General features: G+C 32.4%; 2 protein-coding genes across 2 annotated transcripts; both read right to left on the minus strand.

Moving 5' to 3' along the window:
- Positions 1 to 8,919: 8,919 nt before the first annotated feature.
- LOC149900838 (zinc carboxypeptidase-like) lies at positions 8,920 to 14,069 on the minus strand. The gene is made up of 8 exons (XM_090112729.1): positions 13,777 to 14,069; positions 12,649 to 12,861; positions 11,946 to 12,135; positions 11,349 to 11,415; positions 10,379 to 10,581; positions 10,019 to 10,103; positions 9,507 to 9,561; positions 8,920 to 9,170 (listed from the first exon to the last, which is right to left on the minus strand). The coding sequence occupies exons 1-8, from the start codon at positions 14,067 to 14,069 to the stop codon at positions 8,921 to 8,923; spliced, it is 1,356 nt and encodes a 451-aa protein (XP_089968855.1). The 3' UTR covers position 8,920.
- Positions 14,070 to 14,813: 744 nt separating this feature from the next.
- Positions 14,814 to 22,223, minus strand: LOC149900839 (zinc carboxypeptidase-like). The gene is made up of 7 exons (XM_090112730.1): positions 21,934 to 22,223; positions 21,205 to 21,604; positions 20,042 to 20,129; positions 19,366 to 19,568; positions 16,109 to 16,193; positions 15,596 to 15,650; positions 14,814 to 15,030 (listed from the first exon to the last, which is right to left on the minus strand). Exons 1-7 carry the CDS (start codon positions 22,221 to 22,223, stop codon positions 14,814 to 14,816), a joined length of 1,338 nt encoding a protein of 445 aa, XP_089968856.1.
- Between the last annotated feature and the right edge of the window lie 167 nt (positions 22,224 to 22,390).

Consider the following 22,390-nt stretch of genomic DNA (forward strand, 5'->3'; position numbering starts at 1 on the left):
AAAGTAACATTAAGGTTTGGTTTGGAAAGTCGATTATATTCTGATTGTACTAGAAAGAAAGAATATTTATAATATTATATCATCATATACAGCACGATACACTCATTAAATAAACGTTAAATACGTTTCTTACACTGATTTTTAAGACGTAACGTAGCATATTATCTGATATCTTTTTATAGGAAAACTTAAGTCATATTGCGTATTATTATGACATTTTTTACCTCCTATCTTATCTATTACCTATAAATCGTAAGGGACATTCAAAATACCCATAACTGTCGAATATTGGAAAAATATTCATGTCCAACACAGAATATGCCTTAAGGGTGCTATAACAGTTTTTTAACAAAAACCGCTATTTTACGGTACAATTTTAACTCAAAGCACTTACACGTGAGAACAAAGTAATATCTTAATTTAAAGATAATATATTCAGTTCTACGATCATCTTATAAAAATTGTACGACGTCATACAAAATTGTCACTGAAATACGATTTTCCCAGCACAATGATCGCATAAAATGCAAAAAAATGGGGTCTAAACCGGTACACTTTTAAGAAAATTAAAAGCCTAATCTATCTTCTTACCTATAAATTATTGAGGGATATATAGTCCTTTATAGATTGTGATAATTTTTTTGTATCTAAATCAAAATTTTATTTCAATTATAAGCTAAATTAAAAATACTTGTCGATTTCTTCATACATTTTGCTCTCGCGGGTCGTCAGACCGCGCTCAGAAGCGCTCTTGGAAGGACGGGTGTATCGCTCCTCGTCCCAAAAATAAAAACGAATTAGAAAAAGATTATTGTGCGTATACTGTCGTTTTCGTGATTTGAAATATTTGATACTTTATAAGAGTAAACTGTATAAGTTTCATATTCCAGTTATTTGTAATTTAAAATTATGTTTTAAAAATTATGTTGACTGAGATCCTCTTTTTTTATGGGTTGTTGAACGGATTGGTGGGGTAAAGCAATTTGACAAAACTTAAATCCAAAATGGCGCCGACGAAAATTGGCCATCTTTTCGTCATGTGTGTCATTTTCATGGTTTTTGGGGTAGCTATTAACCAATATGAGGTCAAAAATAAAATCCAAGATGGCGCCGACGAAAATTTTACATCTTTTCATCATGGGTGTCATTTTCATGGTTTTTGGGGTAGCTATTAACTAATATGAGGTCAAAACTAAAATCCAAGATGGCGCCGACGAAAATTTTACATCTTTTCGTCATGGGTGTCATTTTCATGGTTTTTGGGGTAGCTATTAACCAATATGAGGTCAAAAATAAAATCCAAGATGGCGCCGACGAAAATTTTACATCTTTCCGTGATGGGTGTCATTTTCATGGTTTTTGGGGTGGATATTACGCAATATGAGGTCAGAACTAAAATCCAAGATGGCGCCGGTGAAAATTTGACATCTTTTCGTCATGGGTGTCATTTTCATGGTTTTTGGGGTAGCTATTAACTAATATGAGGTCAAAACTAAAATCCAAGATGGCGCCGACGAAAATTTTACATCTTTTCGTCATGGGTGTCATTTTCATGGTTTTTGGGGTAGCTATTAACCAATATGAGGTCAAAAATAAAATCCAAGATGGCGCCGACGAAAATTTTACATCTTTTCGTCATGGGTGTCATTTTCATGGTTTTTGGGGTAGCTATTAACCAATATGAGGTCAAAAATAAAATCCAAGATGGCGCCGACGAAAATCTGTTATTTTATTTTAGTTTACTTCTTTATTATTAAGAAAATTACACCTATGACGCAAATTTTCGTCGGCGCCATCTTGGATTTTGGTTTTAACCTCATATTCGTTAATAGCTACCCCAAAAACCATGAAAATGACACCCATCACGAAAAAAGTCAAATTTTCGTCGGCGCCATCTTGGATTTTAGTTTTGACCTCATATTTGTTAAGAGCTACTCCAAAACCTTGAAAATGACACCCATGACGAAAAGATGTAAAATTTTCGTCGGCGCCATCTTGGATTTTAGTTTTGACCTCATATTGGTTAATAGCTACCCCAAAAACTACCCACACTTGCAAATGTGTTTGCTACGTAGGAAAAGTTCAGATTTAAGAGTATCCTAGGTAATGTGTTATGTGACGAATACCTATAATTTATTTCATTCCGACTATTTTTCGGAATAACATACATTTACTAAGAATTGTATACAATGCCGGATTTAATACAGTGCCGGTAACATCATATGTATGATAATAATTCTACATTTCTTAAAAAGCTTTGATATTGTATACAATTAATAGATTATTATTCAATGAAATAATGATGTAAAATATTCACACTTTTTTAAGTTGTTTGAATATACTAACATACTTATTAGGATCGTACCTACTAATAAAAGTAACAAAATGAATTTTTAAAGTTCCTAGTAATCTTCTGGAATCAATTTCAATAAAAATACATAATATCAAAAATTAAAAATAATATCAAGTATGAAGATGGTCTATAAAATGGAATGCGCTATGTTTACGTGAGCGTGATATTGCCGCGAACAAAGTTACGTCGTTAGATACCTAAATTTGAGTAACGCAGATTTGTGACAGCGTCCTTAATATATCAATTTTTCCCCTTTTTTTACATCATACTGTTCATCCGCAATAGTTAGATTTTTAGATTCACAATATAAAGTGTTTTGCTATAAATATAACCAATGCCACCATATTAAAAGATTGCATTTCCATTTTGGGCATCTTGCTATTTAGGGCATTGGTCTTTTAATTGCTCTCTATAGTGTGTGTAATATTTTGTGATAGAAATTGTCATTAAGTGTTAAAATTATATTCATCATAATCAACATTGAATTATGTACCTACATTGTACATCCTTCCAGGAACATACGCCATTATTTTTCACAGTGACCATGAGCTTATTAACTCAAATATTTATTTATTCGATTAGACTTCTTCTAAAAGCACTTTCCAAACATGGTTCTACTACCATTCACTGATTCCGATTTTAAGCTATTGCATAGCTTTTATCTTTGTCTTTGAGCGGGGCGACCGAATGTAAAAATTCCGTAACGAAAAAACCTAACACCCCCCAATCCAACCGGCAAAGCGATGCGATGCTATGCAATAGCTTTACCGCGGCAGTCCTCGAGTGCCACACGTATTTTTTATTGGTTCTTTCAACAGAAAGGAGCGGACAAGAAACTTTGTAGTTACTAATTTTGTGGCTAGGAATGTCAATTTCAATATGCAAATATCTATTGAATTTTAGTGCCTTTTAAAAAATCAGCTTTATATGTAAGAAAATATTTTATACCATACCAAAAATTAAACATCTATTTCTAAAGACAAAATCGAATAAAAACTGATGTACCACACACCGTTTGTTTTACACTGCCACAGATAAAAAACGTTCGGCAGCTAATAAACACAGTAAAACCATCAAACAGTTACAAAAGTGTAAGTGTAAATTAAATACTACATCAATCACGCGGCTCCGTCTCTGCAGCAATAACGTGGTTGACTTCATCTTCGAATAATTCCCTTTGTTCTTTGCTATTTACTGTAAATGTTTATGTGTGGGTCGATTTAAAAGCGATTGGACAAACTTAATGACAGGAAAGTATTTAAAGTTGAACCGCAATAAGGAATTGAATAAGGAATTAGTAAGCTTTTTTACTATTTTAGTTGTAATATGAAGACCTAAATTTAAGTGAGTATTTAAATATAAGTTCATTAATTGCGTAGCTATCATAATATCACAATCGTACTGGAACAGAATTTAGTCATCTAGATATATCATCAACATGTAGGCATTGTTTGAACTTTTTTAGCCTTAAATGCAATTCATTGAAAAATGAAAATAATAATAATTCTTCGTTAAACCGAAGCGATCACATCTAGGTATCTATCTATCTATCCAATTTTGTCTACTTTTCCCACTTTAACTGCCTAACACAATAGACTGTATTTTATTCTTTACATTTTCCAGTACTTATGTATTTCTACTAAAATTCCCCATCAGCTTATCCCCAAACCCATCCTCTCAGGCCGTACATCAAGGCGTGTCGTTAAGGGCAGAAGGTGGTACCATAAATCAGGGGACGTCGTCTACGTCGCTGCATGCATCTAATGCGTGTAATGAATGAGATCACATGCGTTTTGAGAACATAAACAATTGTATGTAAAATCAAGCGTTCTAATGATAGCTTATATCGCCTTCTAAGACTTAGTGATGATATGCGTAAGCACCCAATGAGGCCATTACTCTTAGTATATTACTATAAATCACGCCCTAGTAACCTCTTATACATAACAGCTGTCAAACTTTGTGGAAATAGGTCTAAGCGTCCAAATAACTATAGCAATACCTTCTGCCTCATACTAATAAATACGTTACATTTTCAGATGAACAACAACATCGTCACCGTAAAGTAGAGAAATGGGTAAACAGAAATACAATTTCGTCTGATCCGCTGATATCCTGCATCGGGCTAGCTGTAGCAGCGAGTTGTTCAGTCAGATTCAAATTTAGTCCTTAATTGCTCCCACGTCCTAGCCATAGAGTGACGTGGCTGAAGAATCCAGCAGCCTTGATTCCCCTGAAATGACGCCTAATATTCCCCCTTCACTTGTCCGCAGCGCACCAATCCATCAAACTGCTGCATTAATTCAGACAATTGCATTCTCGCGTTGTTTTAGGCACGTTTCTGGCAAACTGCCAACTCTTGGCTACTTCGTATTGTGTTGCGTTTAATTGATTTATTGGAGTGTATGTCCGAATTTATACATGTGTTCGCTTAGCGAGCTCTTTTATTAGTTTTCGTTAGGAATTAAATCTTTCGGCTTTCGCATCGTTTGCTTTTTCGATTGGCTTTTATGGTTATTGGTTCGTTTGATGAAGTTATTGTATGTTTTATTTTGTAATGTATGTTTATGTTTGTTAATATCACTGATATATGTTTTCGAATTTGATTTTAATATTTTAAAGCGATATATTTTACCTAGTTCTTTATTTTTTCTCTTAAATTCTATCTTCTTCTTCTTATCTTAAATTCAGCTTATTTCAAGTCGACTATTTACTTTTCTTCTCTTAAAATCAAATCATATAAATGCTTTGACAATACTTTCTTATAAAGTACTATAGTTACTGAACAATGCGTTTTACTTCGCTTTTTATACTTTTAAAAGAAAAATTCCAACAACCAGAAGATCGTCTTGTAAATGAAGGCTTTCACGATAATTTCTTCGAAATTTTGATATCGTTAAAAGCTTACGTAAAAGAAAACTTTTCGTTCATTGCGAAATGTTCATTTTTACGATAAAACGTCATTAAATTATTTGTGGAAACTTGAATCGTCTTTATTAACGGTGAAAAGAATTCAAAGTAAAATAACCAATTAAAATATTTTTTGATTAGTTTCAAATTTACAAATTGGGAATCTTGGGAAACAAATAATTAAGTTTATATTTGTAACTCTCGTTTATATTTCTAATGGAAACCGTTATTATTTTAGACGTTATTTGGTTGAAACAACAGTTTTTGATGACAAATTTAATTAAAATTTTGTAAAAACATTTCTGTCTAAGTTAGAAATAAGTAATTAATACCTATCTATAATATTTTTCCATCCAAAAGCTGAAGAGTTTGTTTGTTTGTTTGTTTGTTTTTTGTTTGAACGCGCTAATCTCGGGAACTACGGGTCCGATTTGAAAAATTCTTTCGGTGTTAGATAGCTCATTTATCGAGGAAGGCTATAGGCTATATACCATCACGCTACGACCAACAGGAGAGGAGCCACGGGGGTAAAAACCGCGCGGAGCGGCTAGTCTATAATATTTTTCCATCCAAATAACATAATTTCTACAAATTGTCCATATACTAAGTACATTAATTAACATGATAACAGTGCTATTTGTGGGTTGTGACGTTATGGTTTATGTAAAGCGGACACCTAATTTTATAATTTTCATTCAATTCTAGAAACACGACCAGTACGAAAAAAATATACTGAGTAAATTACATCAGTTACTATAACATCAAATAAATATTTCCAACAAAAAGAAACTCCTGAATATTAAAAGTACTTAAAAACTTTCCGCTATAACAGCATCTAAGCACACGAAGAATTGAATCACTTAGTGGTACGGAAGAATATCAATAATTGATCTGTTTTGGATCAAAGCCAGAGAACACTGACGTTCTGACACGACGAGCCAAAATCGTTGAGGGTATACGACACGATATCCTGTGTACGATATTATTTTGAAGTTTATGAATTATCTAATATTAAATATCATTAAACTATAGTCTAAAAACTACGTTATATTTAAGTTTTCTGCAAATATATAGTATAAAATAAAATCGCTTTATCTGTTCCTATGTATGCTTAAATCTTTAAAACTACGCAACAGATTTTGATGCAGTTTTTTATAATAGACAGAGTGATTCAAGAGGAAGGTTTAAGTATGTTTAAGAAGGTTTAAGCGGGCGAAGCCGCGGCCTGAAAGAAATGTATAATTATGAACATCATCATGGTATGCAATTAATTAAAGAATTAATTTTTGTATCTACATTTTAGTAATTATCTTAGTTCTAAATAATAAATTATCATAAAAACAAGCTGCCGTAATTCAATTAAATTGTTAACCTAAATAATCAGAGAATACTCGAGATCACAGTATTTTAAGATAAAAATTCTTGCCAACATCCCAAGTGACCCGTCAGCTTACCCCTTCAATCGTTAATAGACCGCTGTTTAATTTATGTAACCCACTTTCTTTGTAACTAGATAGTAATGATCTACGAGTAAATCTAGAAAGTAGGTCCGATGTATCTATGAATTAAAAGACTAAATAAACCTTATTGGTGAGACCTATCTGAATTTTTATTTACCTACCTATCCTTCCTACTAATATTATAAATGCGAATGTTTGTGAGGATGAATGTATGTGTATGTTTGATACTCTTTTACGCCAATACTACCGAACCGATTACTAAAAATATATTTTGTCATTGAGTTATGTTATCCAATATTACATCGAAATAAATATGTACAATAATTATGTAAAATAAAATCGGTCTTAAAACAGGGAGTTGTACGTACAAACCCATAAATTATATAATTTCTCGCTTTTTTCTAAAAAAGTTTCAGTTCAATTATTTCTGTATTTGACCTACATTCAAAGGTCGGTGAAAAGGTATGCCTTTAATTAATTGAAACACATTTCCATTATTAATTTGTATATTGGTGTTTTATATTATTATATACATCATTCACACGCGGAAAATGCATTGTTATTATAGAATAAAATAACATCAATATGTCTATTTCCTAGATATAGAATGAATGAGAGCAATAAAAAAGTTAGGGGTTCGAAAAAAGATGATTGTACAAATAAAGTACACTTGAACATTTTCGTATTGGGAGGAAACTGGCAAGTATAATAAATAATACCAATCCAATAAACACATAAGAGGACCCGTCTTTCTTCAGTGAAAACTGATAAAAGTTTTAAAAGGGAAAATAAATAAATAAATAAATATTTCGGGACAATTTTCACACATGGCACGATCTGATCCCATGCTAAGCTTCCGCTTGTGTTATGGAAACCAGATGGCTGATAAACATACATATATATATATTATAATTTTAAATAAATACTTGTATAGATAATTAACACCCAGACACAGAGCAAACATCTATGTTCATCACACAAATATTTGCCCCGGGTGGGAATCGAACCCACGACCAGTGGCTTGGAAGGCAGGGTCACTACCAACCAAGCCAACCGGTCAGTCAAAAAAAAGGAAAAGTTTTTAAAGTTTTTACCCGTTTTTAAGTTTTTACCCGTTACCCTTGAGTTGCTCCAAACAATTCACAATCAACAAACCACCGAGCTATTTAAAAATAAAATCAAAAATTACCACTCAATTCACAGCAAATCATCACATTAACGAAAACCTTTTTCACATCCATTAAAAAACCGCCTATTAACGACCACCTATTAATACCCACAAAAATTGCCATAAATCCCATGAATGCTGACGTCATCAGAGGTGGTAACATTATAAATGGTCCGTAATCGCCTAGTTACAAATCACCCCATCACGTGCTGGTAGCCATTAATGAGAATGCATTACAAAATAGCAAAAAGTATAAATCATAACTATGGTTTATTAAAACGTAGCTGGTAAAATTAAAATCCAAAGGCGTGTCACGGATAGTACAATCAATGTTAATAAAGAATGATTACATCGTAAACTAGCTGTGCCCCGCAGTTTTACCGGCATTCCACTGTTCCTTTTGGTCTTAGGGTGGCTCTGTTGCCTTCCTCGATAAATGAGCTATCTAACACTGATTTTTTTTAATCGGTCCAATAGTTCCTGAGAATAACATGTTCAAGCAAAACAAACAAACAAACTCTTTAGCGTTATAATAAATAGAATAGATTCCATTCTAATCGAAAATAATTTATTATACATAATCATTTAGAGTAGTAGAATAGAATGAATGCCTTTACCTAATCAAGAACGTACAATGCTCTGCAGATTCTGTTTAAGTCGTAAATTGTGACGCTCATATTATAAACTAGCTTCCGCCCGCGACTCCGTCCGCGCGGATGTCGGTCTTCGCGTGGATGGTTTATTTCTCCATTTTGAGTAACTCTGACAATGACATCTTATAAAAAAAATCTTTAATCACATATTTGGGTTTGGTATCGATCCAGTAACACCCCCTGCTATTTATTTTTTCAATATTTTCAATGTACAGAATTGACCCTTCTACAGATTTATTATATGTATAGATTTCACCAGTATTTGCGTGGAAGAGTAAAAAAGATCTGTCCATCCATCCATCCTCAAACTTTCGCATTTATATTATTAGGGATGGTAGATACGTCTCCGACACGTTAGCAATAAAACAAACAAACATTAAAAACGTATAATAACAAACAAGAAACAGTTCCAAAATATCACAAAACCATCGAATACTGTCCCTTGACCAGCTTTGATACCAGGTGTTGAAGTATCCCTGAACAATTTCTCCAAATTCGTATCTTTCTTTTGGGATAATATTGAGAGAACTCCGTCCATTGTTTCTTGGCATGTGGGTAGAATCTGCTGAGGTGGGAGCGCGAAGCCGTGCTGACCTTCATCACGTAGTTCAAATGTAAGTACATACCTGGGGAATAAAACATACAGTCAATACCAATATTTTAAAGCTAAAGTTTGGAGAAAAATAATGTTTAGAGAAATATTTTAGCGTTGAATTGTCTATTTATCGAGAAAGAGAAGAATCGTACAATTGAAGTTGAGCACAAGAAGTCGCGAGGATCAGTGAGTATAATATTATAATGTTAACTTATTATTTACAAGTTTTTTTATAAACTTCTTTCATTATAATATAGGCAACGTAAGAAACAAAGAATAAAAATTATATGTCTTTTTAAAGCGACGATTTTATAATCTTATTACTAGGTTTCTAAAAACAAATAAAACACTTATAAATTAGTCTTACGGAACTGCAAAGGATTTCTTTACCCAGCATCCACTAACACCAGACGTCATGTATCCTGAAAAAGGGCACTTATATCATCAAAACATGTAAATAAATTACGATAGGTACAACATTTATTTTAGATAGCTCATAGCACTTTATTACTCGAGTGTCCTAATCAGGATTAAATATATTGTTTGCAATGATTAAACATGTATGAAATAATGTGTATATATTTAAGCGTATCTGTATGTCTTAAGTAGCTGTGCCCCGCGTTGCTCCGCTCCTGTTGGTCTAGGTACATAGTCTATAGCCTTCCTCAATAAATGGGCAATATAACACCGAAATAATATTTCAAATCGGATCAGTAGTTCCTGAGATTAACGCGTTCAAACAAACAAACTCTTCAGCTTGATAATAATATTAGTATAGATTTCATCTTCTTAATGTCTGAAATTATTTTATTCACGTTTTGAAGTATATAATGAAGGTTACAGTGCAATGATCAAAACACTATAATAATATTCTATTACCTACTGTATCATACGCCGTGCCCACTGTATATTGAGTTCCAAACTTAGTTTCTATTTGTTTCGCTGCTTTTAAACCAATATCGCGCTAAAACAAGGTTAATTTTGTAAGGTTAATAATTAATATTAATTAATAACTATTAAATAAATTCATGAATAGTTTCTTCTTCTAATGGGAAAAGCAAATAATTGGTCTTAGCGTGATGATATACCTATAGCCTGCCTTCCTCGATGAATGGGCTATCTAACACCGAAATAAATCAAATCGGACCAGTAGTTCCTGAGATTAGTGCGTTTCAAACAAACTCTTCAGCTTTATAATATTAATATAGATTTGTACTTGTAGGATATTTTCATACATACCACTACATCAAAATTATCCGTATGTTTGGTAGAATGTGTATACGGTATGATCAGATATTGACCATACGCGTGAAAAGCAAGGTAGTACTTGAGGTTTTTGCTGTTTGCGCTCACAAAATTACCCATAGCTTGAGATTCTGGTTCGGAGAAGGCATTTGGTCCACAGTATGTTTCGCTAAATTTATTTGAACTTACTCCAACAGCTAGAAATAACGAATTCAGTTGATTATAAAACACTATTTATTACTAGGTTGACTGACCGGTTGGCTTGGTTGGTAGTGGCCCTGTCGTCCAAGCCAGAGGTCGTTTCGGGTTCGATTCCCACCCGGGGCAAATATTTGTGTGATGAACATAGATGTTTGCTCTGTGTCTGGGTGTTAATTATCTATTATGTTACTATTATTATGTTATAAGTATTTATTTAAAAATTATATACATATGTATGTTTATCAGCCATCTGGTTTCCATAACACAAGCGAAAGCTTAGTATGGGATCAGATTGTGCCGTGTGTGAAAATTGTCCTGAAATACTGAAAAAATACTATTTGTGTCTCTTGCGGGAAGAGTAAAAATAATCAGTAGTTCAGGCTTAAATACCATCAAAATCTAATGTATAAAAATGTATTATAACGCCTTAATTAAATTTCTCACCTATATTTTCTAGATTTTTAACAGGAGATACTAATTTTTTTGTGAACGATTTCGGTAAATAGTTCATATTCCAATCCGATTTATTATCAGTAAACAAACTGGCAGTTAAGGCGTAAGTACTTAACCAATAAATTGATAAGACATTTATTTAATTCTACTTCAATACAATTTCTTCATGTTTATTGAATAATATAATAAAACTATGTAATAAAGATAAAGATAAACTATCGTTTAAAACATTTAATCTGTCTGCACAAAATGTGTAATCTAATCAACTGATTAACTACATTCATTTAATATTATTAGTTCAAGGACTCACTTCCAAAGGCAATACCAAAGTTTCTATTCAAATCAACATGATTCATATTCTTTCGGTGCATTCGGTCCTAAAAAACAACATTTCATTTAGATTTTTAATATAATATTCATTAATTCAAAGTATGACATAAATGCTTTTAAATCTTAAAAATATGTAATTTATCGATCCGATTTAACACTGGTCGGGCTATAAAAGAATAGCTATTTTTGCACGTTTGGGCCAAGAACAACCAAAGCAGCTTATACGGCTAAAACAAACATTGAATCGGTTTGTAAATAGTACATTTACACCCAATTTAAGAATATCCTTTCACCTTTTAGAACACCTTTTTTCTAGAATTGGAAACGTGCGCTTTATCACAGAATAATTTACACACTTTATTCTGATTTTGATTAAACTGTAGTTTAGAATATAGCATTCAAAAAGTTGTAATTTTGACTTTCATACTTCAACAACAAATTATTGAAATTTTTGTATTTGCCTTTCAAATATTACGACGTGAAACAATTTTTTTCCGTTACACCTGAGTAAATTTCCACTAAACAATTATTTTTAGTCCCGTTACCACTTAACCTAGCTAAAATAAAAAATACAAACCGTAGTATGAGTATAGTCATATCCATCAGGGTTCAAAACTGGTACAAAGTACCACTGGTACATAAAAGCCACAGTTTTCTGGGTACCATTCTGTTCTGGTGCTGTCAGAATCTGGTGGATGAAGTAGGTGACAAACGCGGGTGCAATCCATTCACGCGCGTGGATACCACCTTCTACGATCACTTTTGGCCTGAATAATGTAAATACTGAATAGTTTCTGAGCACTATATCCACTTTATAGGATTTTACTAGCTGTGCCCCGCGGTTTTACCCGCATTGCTCAGCTCCTGTTAATCTTAGCGTGATAATATATAGCCTTCCTCGATAAATGGGCTATCTAACACTGAAATAATTTGTCAAATCGGACCAGTAGTTCATGAGATAAGCGCGTTCAAACAAACAAACTATTCAGCTTTATAATATTAGTATAGATTAAGTACAAGGTAGTTAATTTTAAATTATAGTTTCTTTTTAATTTTCAGGGATTATTATCTCTATCTGTTCAAATAGAGAAGTTAACCAAGAAATGACGTTAAGCTATACGTATACACGAATTATTGGTAAAATAAGTTAATAAAAATAGAAAATCTTAATGCAGTATCATCTAAAAATTACAAAATAAATAGCCTTATTTAACACAAAAAATACAAATAGTTTATACAATGTTCCCTAAAAATAACATTATTCTCTCGAAACCATATACCTCGTACTAGACCCTTTATGAGCGATCCTAACGGCCAATATTTTTCGGTTCTGCACAGACTTTCCAATACTGAAAACCTGCATTATCTTCGGGTATTGAGTCTCCAAGTCTGTGAGCCACTCGTAAATGTCGTCCAGGCGGAAGAAGCTGCTCCAATCAAAGGAGTCCATGTTACGACGTATATACGATTTCACGGTTTGCATTTCGAGTGCTCTGTAAAAGTATTTTAGTTATTTCACGTTATAGAGATAGTAAGTACCTATTCTTAGTCTAGGATGGATTGTGTAAAATGGCTTATATTATATCTATACGTATAATAAATCTGTAGAAGGGTCAATTCTGTACATTGAAAATATTGAAAAAATAAATAGTAGGGGTTTACTGGATCGATACCAAACCCAAATATGTGATAAAAAAATTTTTGTCTGTCTGTCTGTCTGTATGTGAAGGCATCACGTGAAAACTAACGGTTCGATTTCGATGAAACTTGGTATAATTATACCTTATTATCCTGCATATCCGGCATAAAATAGGATACTTTTTATCCCGGAAAAATACGTAGAAAAAAAATAAATCTTAATTTTTCCGCGCGGACGGAGTCGCGGGCGGAAGCTAGTTATATAATATAATAGCCATTTTATATATATAACTATAGATAGATTGAAACACTAATACTTGCGGACATCTTTGATAATTTTATACTACGTAATGATACATATAAAATTATCAAGCATAATTTGTTTAGCCGTTTATGAAATTGGTGTGGGCTAAATTCTATCTATGAAATATTATATTGTAATTTGATAAGGAGATAAATGTATAATGGAGGGGAATAAAAATATGAAGCAAAATATTATTATAATTAGTGTTCGCTCTAAGCGATAAGACAGCCAATTGTACTTAGTGTAAGTTATATTTAAGAGTTTGTATTTCTTGTTTTGTTATATTTAAGTGCAATAAAGTATTTATAAATAAATAAAATTAGTGATCCCATTCCAACACGTAAACGTCTTTGTGTGTTTAATCTATTCTTAAACATAGTTTCAATTTAAAGATTGCTATTTTATTGTATGAAAACAAGCTTTTTTTATCTTTATATTCCATTCCATATCATTATTTACAACTTACCTTTGAACATCGTCCATAATCGTAGCAAAGTACACCCCCTTTAGTTTGGCCTGTCGTAAGAAATCATGTCTATGTTTCGGGGAAATTATAAATTCAATAGGTCTATAAACTTGTCCAGGCATTCTCCAGTAATTAACGTCATACATTTCACTTAAATTTTTGAAAAAATCCAAATGTGCCTCTTCAACAGGAATGCCACGAATGAGAGAGTAATTTTTATACTTTTTCAAAGAACTGGCAACGGTATATACGAATAGCAATATTGTAAATATTGATATGTATTTGATTTGCATTGTTGTGATTTATTATTTATTATATAAAATGTAAGTTTGGCTTGACCTTATAGATTTCGTAGTGTCATGTGGTGTCAGTAGTATTTGTTTGACGTATTTGAAAATAACTTGTCAATTTTATGGATAATGATTCCTAAGAGCTGGCGCGCACGAGCAACTTTGTCTCCGCAACTATTTTGTCTCTCCCATCAATTGTATGGGGAGTTGCGTCGCTACGTGCGCGCACTTTCATACTAGCCCATGGGTGAAGAGACAAAATAGTTGCGGAGACAAAATAGTTGCGGAGACAAAGTTGCTCGTGCGCGCTAGCTCTAAGGCCGCCTGTCCATCTGCAAGAAATGTCTGACAGTCTGTCCGACAGAAGCTTGCAAGTTTTCTTGCAGATGGAAACGCGGCCTAATGCAAGAAATTCTGAACCTGTTTTCTGAACGTTTCATAAATCCAATTTTTTGTTGTCGTCCAAATGTAGAAAATAATCTATGTTTTTTTTAATTCCATTCAATTATATCGATAAATATGTGATAATGTTTAATTTGGAAATTTAGAATTAGTAATCGAAAAATATAAAAAGCTATGCAGAGCTTCACATCTAAGCTTTAATTCATATAATATTATATAGCCACTATACAGAAGAAAATTTATTATATGTACACACCATATTGAACCTGCTCTGCGTAGTAACACCTATATCTCTTAATTCCTATTCATAAAACCTTAAACCCCAAGAAAACACGCACTCAAAAGCTAAAAAATATATTTCAAAAAGCACAAAACAATAATAAAAGTGTCACATCTCAAAACGTTTACAGAACTAAACAGTACGGGGGAGACGCGTCTGTGTCTGGCTGTCATTATCTCAAGCAGACCAGTGAGGGTCTCCTTGCAGGTGGCTTGGATCTGGTCTGAGGGGAGAGCGTAGCCGAATGTACCGTTGTCCCGGAGGAGGAAGGTTATGACGTATCTGTAGAGAGAAGAAAGAAAGAAAGTTATAAAAAAGTTATTTTTTAAAGAGAAGAGTAGCTGAATTCAGTCGAGCCATTTTAATAGGCAACATTTGACGTCTATCAATTTTATCTTCGAACTGAGGTAACCTGCTTAAAAACATCGAAACATCGTTAAGAATGGTTTATCAGCAAAATCAAATCTTAAAATTACTTGTATCGGTCATTATTATTATAAATATGTAATCGTAATTGAAAAAAGTTACGCAAATGTGCAGTTCTAACAAAACGAAATATTATGTTATTCTATGTCGTCGTTACTAGGTTAAGTTGTTGAATTTTGTTGAACTGTCAAATGTTGCCTATTAAAATGGCTCTACTATAGTTCATATGAATGCAATTGTAGGCAAACAATTTTGTATCTGATTGTTTCAAGTAGCCGTTCTTTGGCGCAGTTGGTTAAAAGTTCAAGTAGTATAGCTATATCAAATTTATCGTGTAATGTTCCTATTTAAATCGCTTATGGTGGTTTTATCAATACATAATTTATTATATTATTTCTTGCATAAAATTAGAGTTGCTTACTTGACTTTATGATTTTTTTTCACCCAAGACGCGCTGTCACCAGAAATTCTATAACCTAAATATAAGAAAAAAAAACCTTTATTATTTTAATTAACTGCAAAAAGTACAAACCACATTATATATTTTCTGCTTAAATACTATAATGGTGTTTTGCTCTATCCCTATTAATATTACAAATGCGAAAGTAACTCTGTGTGTCTGTCTGTCTGTTACGCTTTCCCGCTTAAACCTCTCAACTGATTTTGATGAAATTTGGCCAAACAATCTTTAGACCCTGAGAAAGAACATAGGGTACCTTTTATCAAAACACCACGCGGGCGAAGCCCTCTATAATTCTGATATCAGTGCAGGGGCCGTATTACAATATTAATATTTTTCGTCATTTTCATAATGAAAACTTAATAATTCAAATTCAAAAGCTACAATGCACCATTTTACAGTTTTGTAAACATTATTTTCATTATAAACATTATAATTATGAATTCCAAATGCTCCAAACAAAATTCACATTACCGAGAGTGTCGTAAATCGTCCCCACGCCGTACTTGACTCCGTTCAATTTGTACATTTTCAATATTGCTTGTTTCCCATAATTTTCCTGCAACGTGATTTGGAATTCAAAACTCGCTTATAGAAATTAAAGAATTTTGAAATTATCTATAGAATAAAAATGAATCGCCAAATGTAAGTGTAAAACTCGAGAACGGCTCAACACATTCGGGTGAACTTTTGAAGTGAAACTTCTTTAGACCCGTTGAGAGTAAAATTTCAAGGTCGCGTTATGGGAATATCGTCACGTCATCGAGTAAGGCGACAATTTTGTTATCTTTGAATCTTGCTATAGAAGTTTCAATTCTGACACGTGTGCTCGGCCTACACGCACTCTTTTTTTACATTTTGTTAAGGTTAAGGAGGGTTCTTATGGAGAGAAAACATGACTAAGGGGCAGAACATTTTCCACTGGAGCAGCTTGTTCATTATATTATTTAACCCGACGTTCGAAATACACAAAATTACAGCAAGCGTGGTCACGGACTCTAATCGGGTGAAATAAATGAAAAAATCGTTTTTAAAATCCGTTAAAAAAGTAAAATTTCTAAATGTACAATACTCGTGTAAAATCATAAGGAAATCGCATTAATATTCCGAGTGCGAGCGAGTCAGCATTTTGATTTTCTTCGTTTAACAAAAAAAAAATCTTCGCGGTTCGTTACTGATTTTCAATTTATTCGAACCTCTAAATTAAATATGGCGCGACATTTTCGAAATATCGACGCTGATTGGTGTTTATTCAAGAGAATAGATTCTTTATTATTAATTTTACTGATCGATCTTTTACGACGGACGTATTTTGAAAAAAACTAACAATTTACTAATAGGTGATAATGTAGGTCATCTGGCAACTTATATTACACATATTTTATGCGAAAGTTGAACGTATACCTAATTAAAAACGATTACAGGTATAATTTACTTCTTTTTTACTTCGCTTTCATACTCTACGAAAAAGCTGTACATTGTGAAATTAATACAAAAAAACAAATTGTTTTAATCGTCATTACATAAACTAAAACCTAGTTATATAACCTAGCATGTCGCCATCAAAATCATCAACCATTTACAAAACAAACAATTCAACACATGCTTATAATCACATAAGCACACCATTTGAAACAAGTACACAGTGTGTCAACATCCATAAATTACCCCCATAAATTGCAACTTGAGGCATCTTCCACATGACGTGCATAGCTTCGTAAATCTCGACCATTGTACCAGCAAGTATGCTATGCGGAATGCTCGAATTAGGATCGCTTTAGTGCGTTTCAATTTGGCTGATGATTATACAAGTTTATGTGTGTATAAGTTGCTTGTTACTGCGTTTACACGCGTGGTATCGAAAAAATATGTGTTATATACTTATGTACCAAATATAATAAGAAAATGACATTAAGTTTATCATCAAGTTCAAATATCTACTTTACCATATTTATTTGTATTCTGAACTAGGTTATTTTCTAGTAGATCTGTATCTTAGAAGAGCTTAAGCCTTCCATTAAAAATGTCATCTGCTATTGATCCATATCAGTACATATTTTTAGGAACAAATAAGAACCAAAAATATGACAAAACGATTAAAATATAATTACATTATTTATTGTAATTGTGATAAAGCTGAATAAAAACCAGATTTTAAAAATCAAGAAATGATAATAATACCATCTAATTAATATTATCTCCTGAAATAATAATAATCTAGATATTGATATTTGTAATTTTAAAATTTTATCTTTTTCTCAGTCGGACTGCAAACGAGCGATATATTATAATTGAGGAGCTTCGGAACAAAAACCGCTAAATCCACTTTCTAAGATTTTTGACAAATCGGAAAAAACGTTTTATTTCTTTGTTTTTTTAGGTAAAAGAGAGTAGAAAATCTTAATATATCAACATTAGCAACATTGTTTGGTGGCCAAATCAACAGATTCGTGTGTGAAGTAATAAACGAAAAAAAAAATAAAAAAAAATGGATATAGCGGTTTTTGCTTAGACTATCCGGATTTATCGCTTTGTGAAAAAACCATTAACATTTTTGGTTAAAACTAAGTATATGAGGAATTAAATAATTAAAAATTAAAAATTGATATATCGGTTTTTGTCTCAACCTTATAAAAATCTATCAAATTTATGTAGGATTTATCGGTTTCTGTTAAGATATCAATTTTCTTTTACCTCATCAGTGGATTTATCGGTATCTGTATAGATCATTTAACTTGAAGCGCATTTTTCTACTAGATTCATCGGCTTTAGAACAGATTCAATAAGCTTATCATGTAAAATTATGCAAAAGCATCGAAATTACAAAAAAAAAAAAGAAAAAAATACAGCATGTCGTTTATCGGTTTTTGTTCCGACCCTCCTCAATTTAAACAATTTATCACCGTGTTTTGAAAATTGTTTTTCTTACGCTTTTAAGGGGTGTATATTTTACATAAATTAAATTTTAAAACTGGTAAGTTAGTTAAGGGTAATGCTATCGATTATTATAGTTAGAACCGATATTTTTCAAGTTACAAAATTGTAAGGACCACTCTTACCTATGAGTAAATATGACATAGTTTGTGGATGAGATCCACTTAACCTAATGGAGTGTTTTGTTTTGTGTCCTAAATAACAAATCGTTTGTTTAATCTGTGTATTAATATACAGTTATCATAATTCAGTCCTACATAGTTATAATCTTAATAAAATTCAGATTGTATGAATGTAGGTTTCATCATGTTACGTACACTGAAGCGTGTATGGCAGTCATTGCAGTGGCCCAATTTTGTCTGTCACAATTTCCTATTTAAAAATGAAATAATTGAACGCACTCCATTTTCCAAGCCCCCTTATCTTGACAGATATGTATAACAATCAATTGCTCTTCGTTTGTCTCACTAAAACTTGAAACAACTCAATTGATTTGGCTAATTGACCCCGAAATATTTGTGGATAGGTTTAAACCGTAGTTTCAATGGTCACCGTTATCTGGTTCAACTAGTAGGTATAGTGAAATATGTATTTTTGCGGAAGACGCGAGTACGAATCCTAATTTTTTTTGAAACATATAGTACCTATATTATAAACAATAAGAATATATTTCAGTAAAGGGAGATTTAAACCGTCAATATAAATAATTACGAAGAATACTTTCATATAATTAATGTAGCGCTACGAAATTCACCAGAACACTTTCTTAAACGAAAATTAAAACACCAAAATCATACCATTTCCGAGAAATTCTCAACGTGGCGCACTCTATCCGAGTACGGTATCAGAAACTTTTGTCCGTACGCATGAAACGAAAAGTAGAAATTAAGATCCTTCCTGTGTAGCCCTACGAAGTCAGCGAGGGCCCTTGACTCGGGCTCCGAAAAGTAATTTGGACCACAGTAGAAGTCATTATTCGGCTCTTTACTGCCACCTTGAGCTGCAAACGTTTAAATTAATTTTATTGTTTGAAGAAGTTGTATTTTTACTTTTTGTTGGAAATGTTGTGACTAATGTTAATGAATGAAATGATCGAAAATATAAGGATAAACTTAATATAATTTACACAATACTAATTGCTAAAAAATGTACCTATTATAATATAAAATGATCGAAAGTAACTTTTATTTTTTTATTGAGAATAGGGAAGCGCTTGACCACAATCTCGCCTGATGTTAGGCTAAGATTATGTGGTCTAAGATTGTTCGCGCTTCCCTAGAAGGTACCTGTTCACTCTACGCTTGAAGATAATAGTAAGAGTAGCATTGCGTTTAATTTGAGCATAAAATAATTATAAAATCCATACTACAATCATACAATGGAAATTCATAAAAAATAAATGTACGCATGAAAAAATAAAACTTATAACAGCAGTAAAATGTAAATAAATATAACAACAATTGCGTAACGTACAACAAAAATTGTAGTCGAAATTTCTGTTTAAATCAACTCCGGCGGTATTGTTAGATTGGATGTTTCTATTGTTACGCCACAAGCGATCCTGAATGAAAAACATATAAATATAAATTATTACAAAAACCTAAAATAAAAATTGTACTCTACAGAATTTCATATTTTATCAAAAAAAAATAGTGAAGCGATTGAAGATTGATATGCATGTTTATTTCAATAGCATATAGTTTATTTATTTCATGTAAGTTATTCGTGTAATATTCATATCATAAAGTCGGATTTAATTTCAGATTCAAAAGCTTTAACAACATAGAAATCTAAATAACAAGACACTAGAAGTCGTAAGCGTGCGTGACCTTGTCGCCACTCAGGTGATTTGCACATCACCAGTGCATTCGTCACTGTTCAGTTGCTCTGGAGACGTATGAGTGTATACATGGTGTGTTTCAGCAATTCCCATTGCGGAAATTCTTCCACAAGTTGTAATTATACTTATAAAGGAATAATATTTCATCGGAAAATATTTTTTTTTAGAAATAATGCCGTTTTTCCTTAAAATTATAGAATATTTACAAGTATTACGAGTGTCACCATAGTAATCGAAATAACAATGAATGACACAGTCGACCATACTTATTATCACGTTTGTTCGTATTGGAGCAAAAAGTCTCATATACTTAGGGATGTTATTCTAAAATAAACCGTAAATTCGTGCGTTAGGATACATATTCAAAAGCTTAATTTAATAGATAAGTTAGTTTTCACTAAAATCAAGCTGTCCAATAAAAGGCATAGTTTACTTGTGTGTACTGTTTAGCTTTCGGTTTGAATGGGTTGATTTTGGCGACGGCGGTTTTCATACGAATTATGACATTATAGCACTTCTATGTGTCTTGTTATTTAGATTTCTATGTTTAACAACGTTGCTAAAGATAAATTATTGTTCTACTTTTACAGGTCTGTTTAAAATTTTACATTATTTTGACTATGCTAACAATGCCTTAATCTTTCATAAACATAGTTTCTGTTTGCAGTATCTGTGCGAATTACGTGGTTAATCCATAAAATATATACTTATTGAGTTTAGGAACCATATAAAATCATATTAAGATTATATTCTACACCCTGATTAATCATACTAATAAATTAATCAGCAAACTTACAACTTTCATGCTATAATCGTATCCATCAGGATTCGCAACCGGTATCAATAACCAATGAAACCTATTCGCAACACGTTTCAATTTTGCGTTACGCGATCTATCTGCTGTAATCAATTCATTCGCTAGATAAGTAATAAATTCTGTTGTTATCCATTCATTGCCATGTAGTGCCCCTTCAACAATCACTTTTGCCTTATTCTTTGGTCTGCTTATACTGATTGCTAGAATCTCTCTGCCTTCAGCACTTTTACCGATTGCTTTTAATTTAACTATTTTGGGGTATCGGGCAGCCATGTCAGCCATCCATTGGTAGATATCTTCTAGCGAGTGGTAGTAATCCCACGTATATGATTCGACTCGGAGTCGCATGTATCTTCGAACGAATTGTTGATCGAATTGTCTGTAAAAATATATAAGGTTAAATTAATACGTTTCTGGGTCTCAATATTTTTTTGGGCATATAATAGATATTATAAGTGATAAGTAATTAAAAAATGTACCTATGTAGGTATATTGCAAATTTAATACAAAAATACATAGTTGATACGACATTGATTCTAAGAAGAACTAACGATATAACTATTCAAAATTTATTAGAGAAGAAAAAAAAATTTGAGATTATTTACTGTATAGTAACACTTTAAAAATTACTTATCAAATGCTGTAATATAAGCTTCCTATGATCTCTAACAAAAATTTTGAAAATTTTAAATTTAAAAGATAGTTTACTTCTGTATATTTGACGATAGCAGCCTCGAACTCATTCCAAAATGCACCAATCTCTCCTTAAACAGAGCTAAGTCCACGGGATTCACCAATATTTGTACATCAGAGAACATCTTGTACGGTCTCCTCCAGAACATTACATCCATGTATTTCTGACTCTCGAGATTTTGCAGAAATTTCAACTGGTACCGCTCCATGGGGACAACGTTAAATAAACTGTAGTTATCATATCGTTTGCTTTTAGATATTCTAATGAGGAACACGAAAAACCAGGCCAAATTGTAAATGTTCATTTTTGTCGTGTTTCGAGCATAGCTGTTCTGACAGAAGTGACAACATCGTTAGTGACATCGTGGTTTTATGAAATGCGGATTTGTGAAAAGAGGAATTACAACGATCATCCGTTCTCCAATAAATAGTTACATGTTAATACTAGCTGTGCCGCGCGGTTTCATCCGCA

Source organism: Colias eurytheme, chromosome 18, assembly GCF_061535395.1.
Source record: "Colias eurytheme isolate Ceu_HAF_F1 chromosome 18, ilColEury1 Martin Lab GWU primary, whole genome shotgun sequence".
Classification (NCBI taxonomy): domain Eukaryota; kingdom Metazoa; phylum Arthropoda; class Insecta; order Lepidoptera; family Pieridae; genus Colias; species Colias eurytheme.

Excerpts from the sequence above, each read along its gene's own strand:
- LOC149900838 (XM_090112729.1), bottom strand. The coding sequence starts at position 14,069 with ATGCAAATCAAATACATATCAATATTTACAATATTGCTATTCGTATAT. Across the intron at positions 10,582-11,348 it reads CTTTGGTATTGCCTTTGGAA|CTGTTGGAGTAAGTTCAAAT; the intron begins GTGAGTCCTTGA and ends CGTTATTTCTAG. Across the intron at positions 10,104-10,378 it reads CGGATAATTTTGATGTAGTG|CGCGATATTGGTTTAAAAGC; the intron begins GTATGTATGAAA and ends ACCTTGTTTTAG.
- LOC149900839 (XM_090112730.1), bottom strand. The coding sequence starts at position 22,223 with ATGAACATTTACAATTTGGCCTGGTTTTTCGTGTTCCTCATTAGAATA. Across the intron at positions 16,194-19,365 it reads TTGAGAATTTCTCGGAAATG|GAAAATTATGGGAAACAAGC; the intron begins GTATGATTTTGG and ends ATCACGTTGCAG. Across the intron at positions 15,651-16,108 it reads GACGATTTACGACACTCTCG|GTTATAGAATTTCTGGTGAC; the intron begins GTAATGTGAATT and ends TCTTATATTTAG.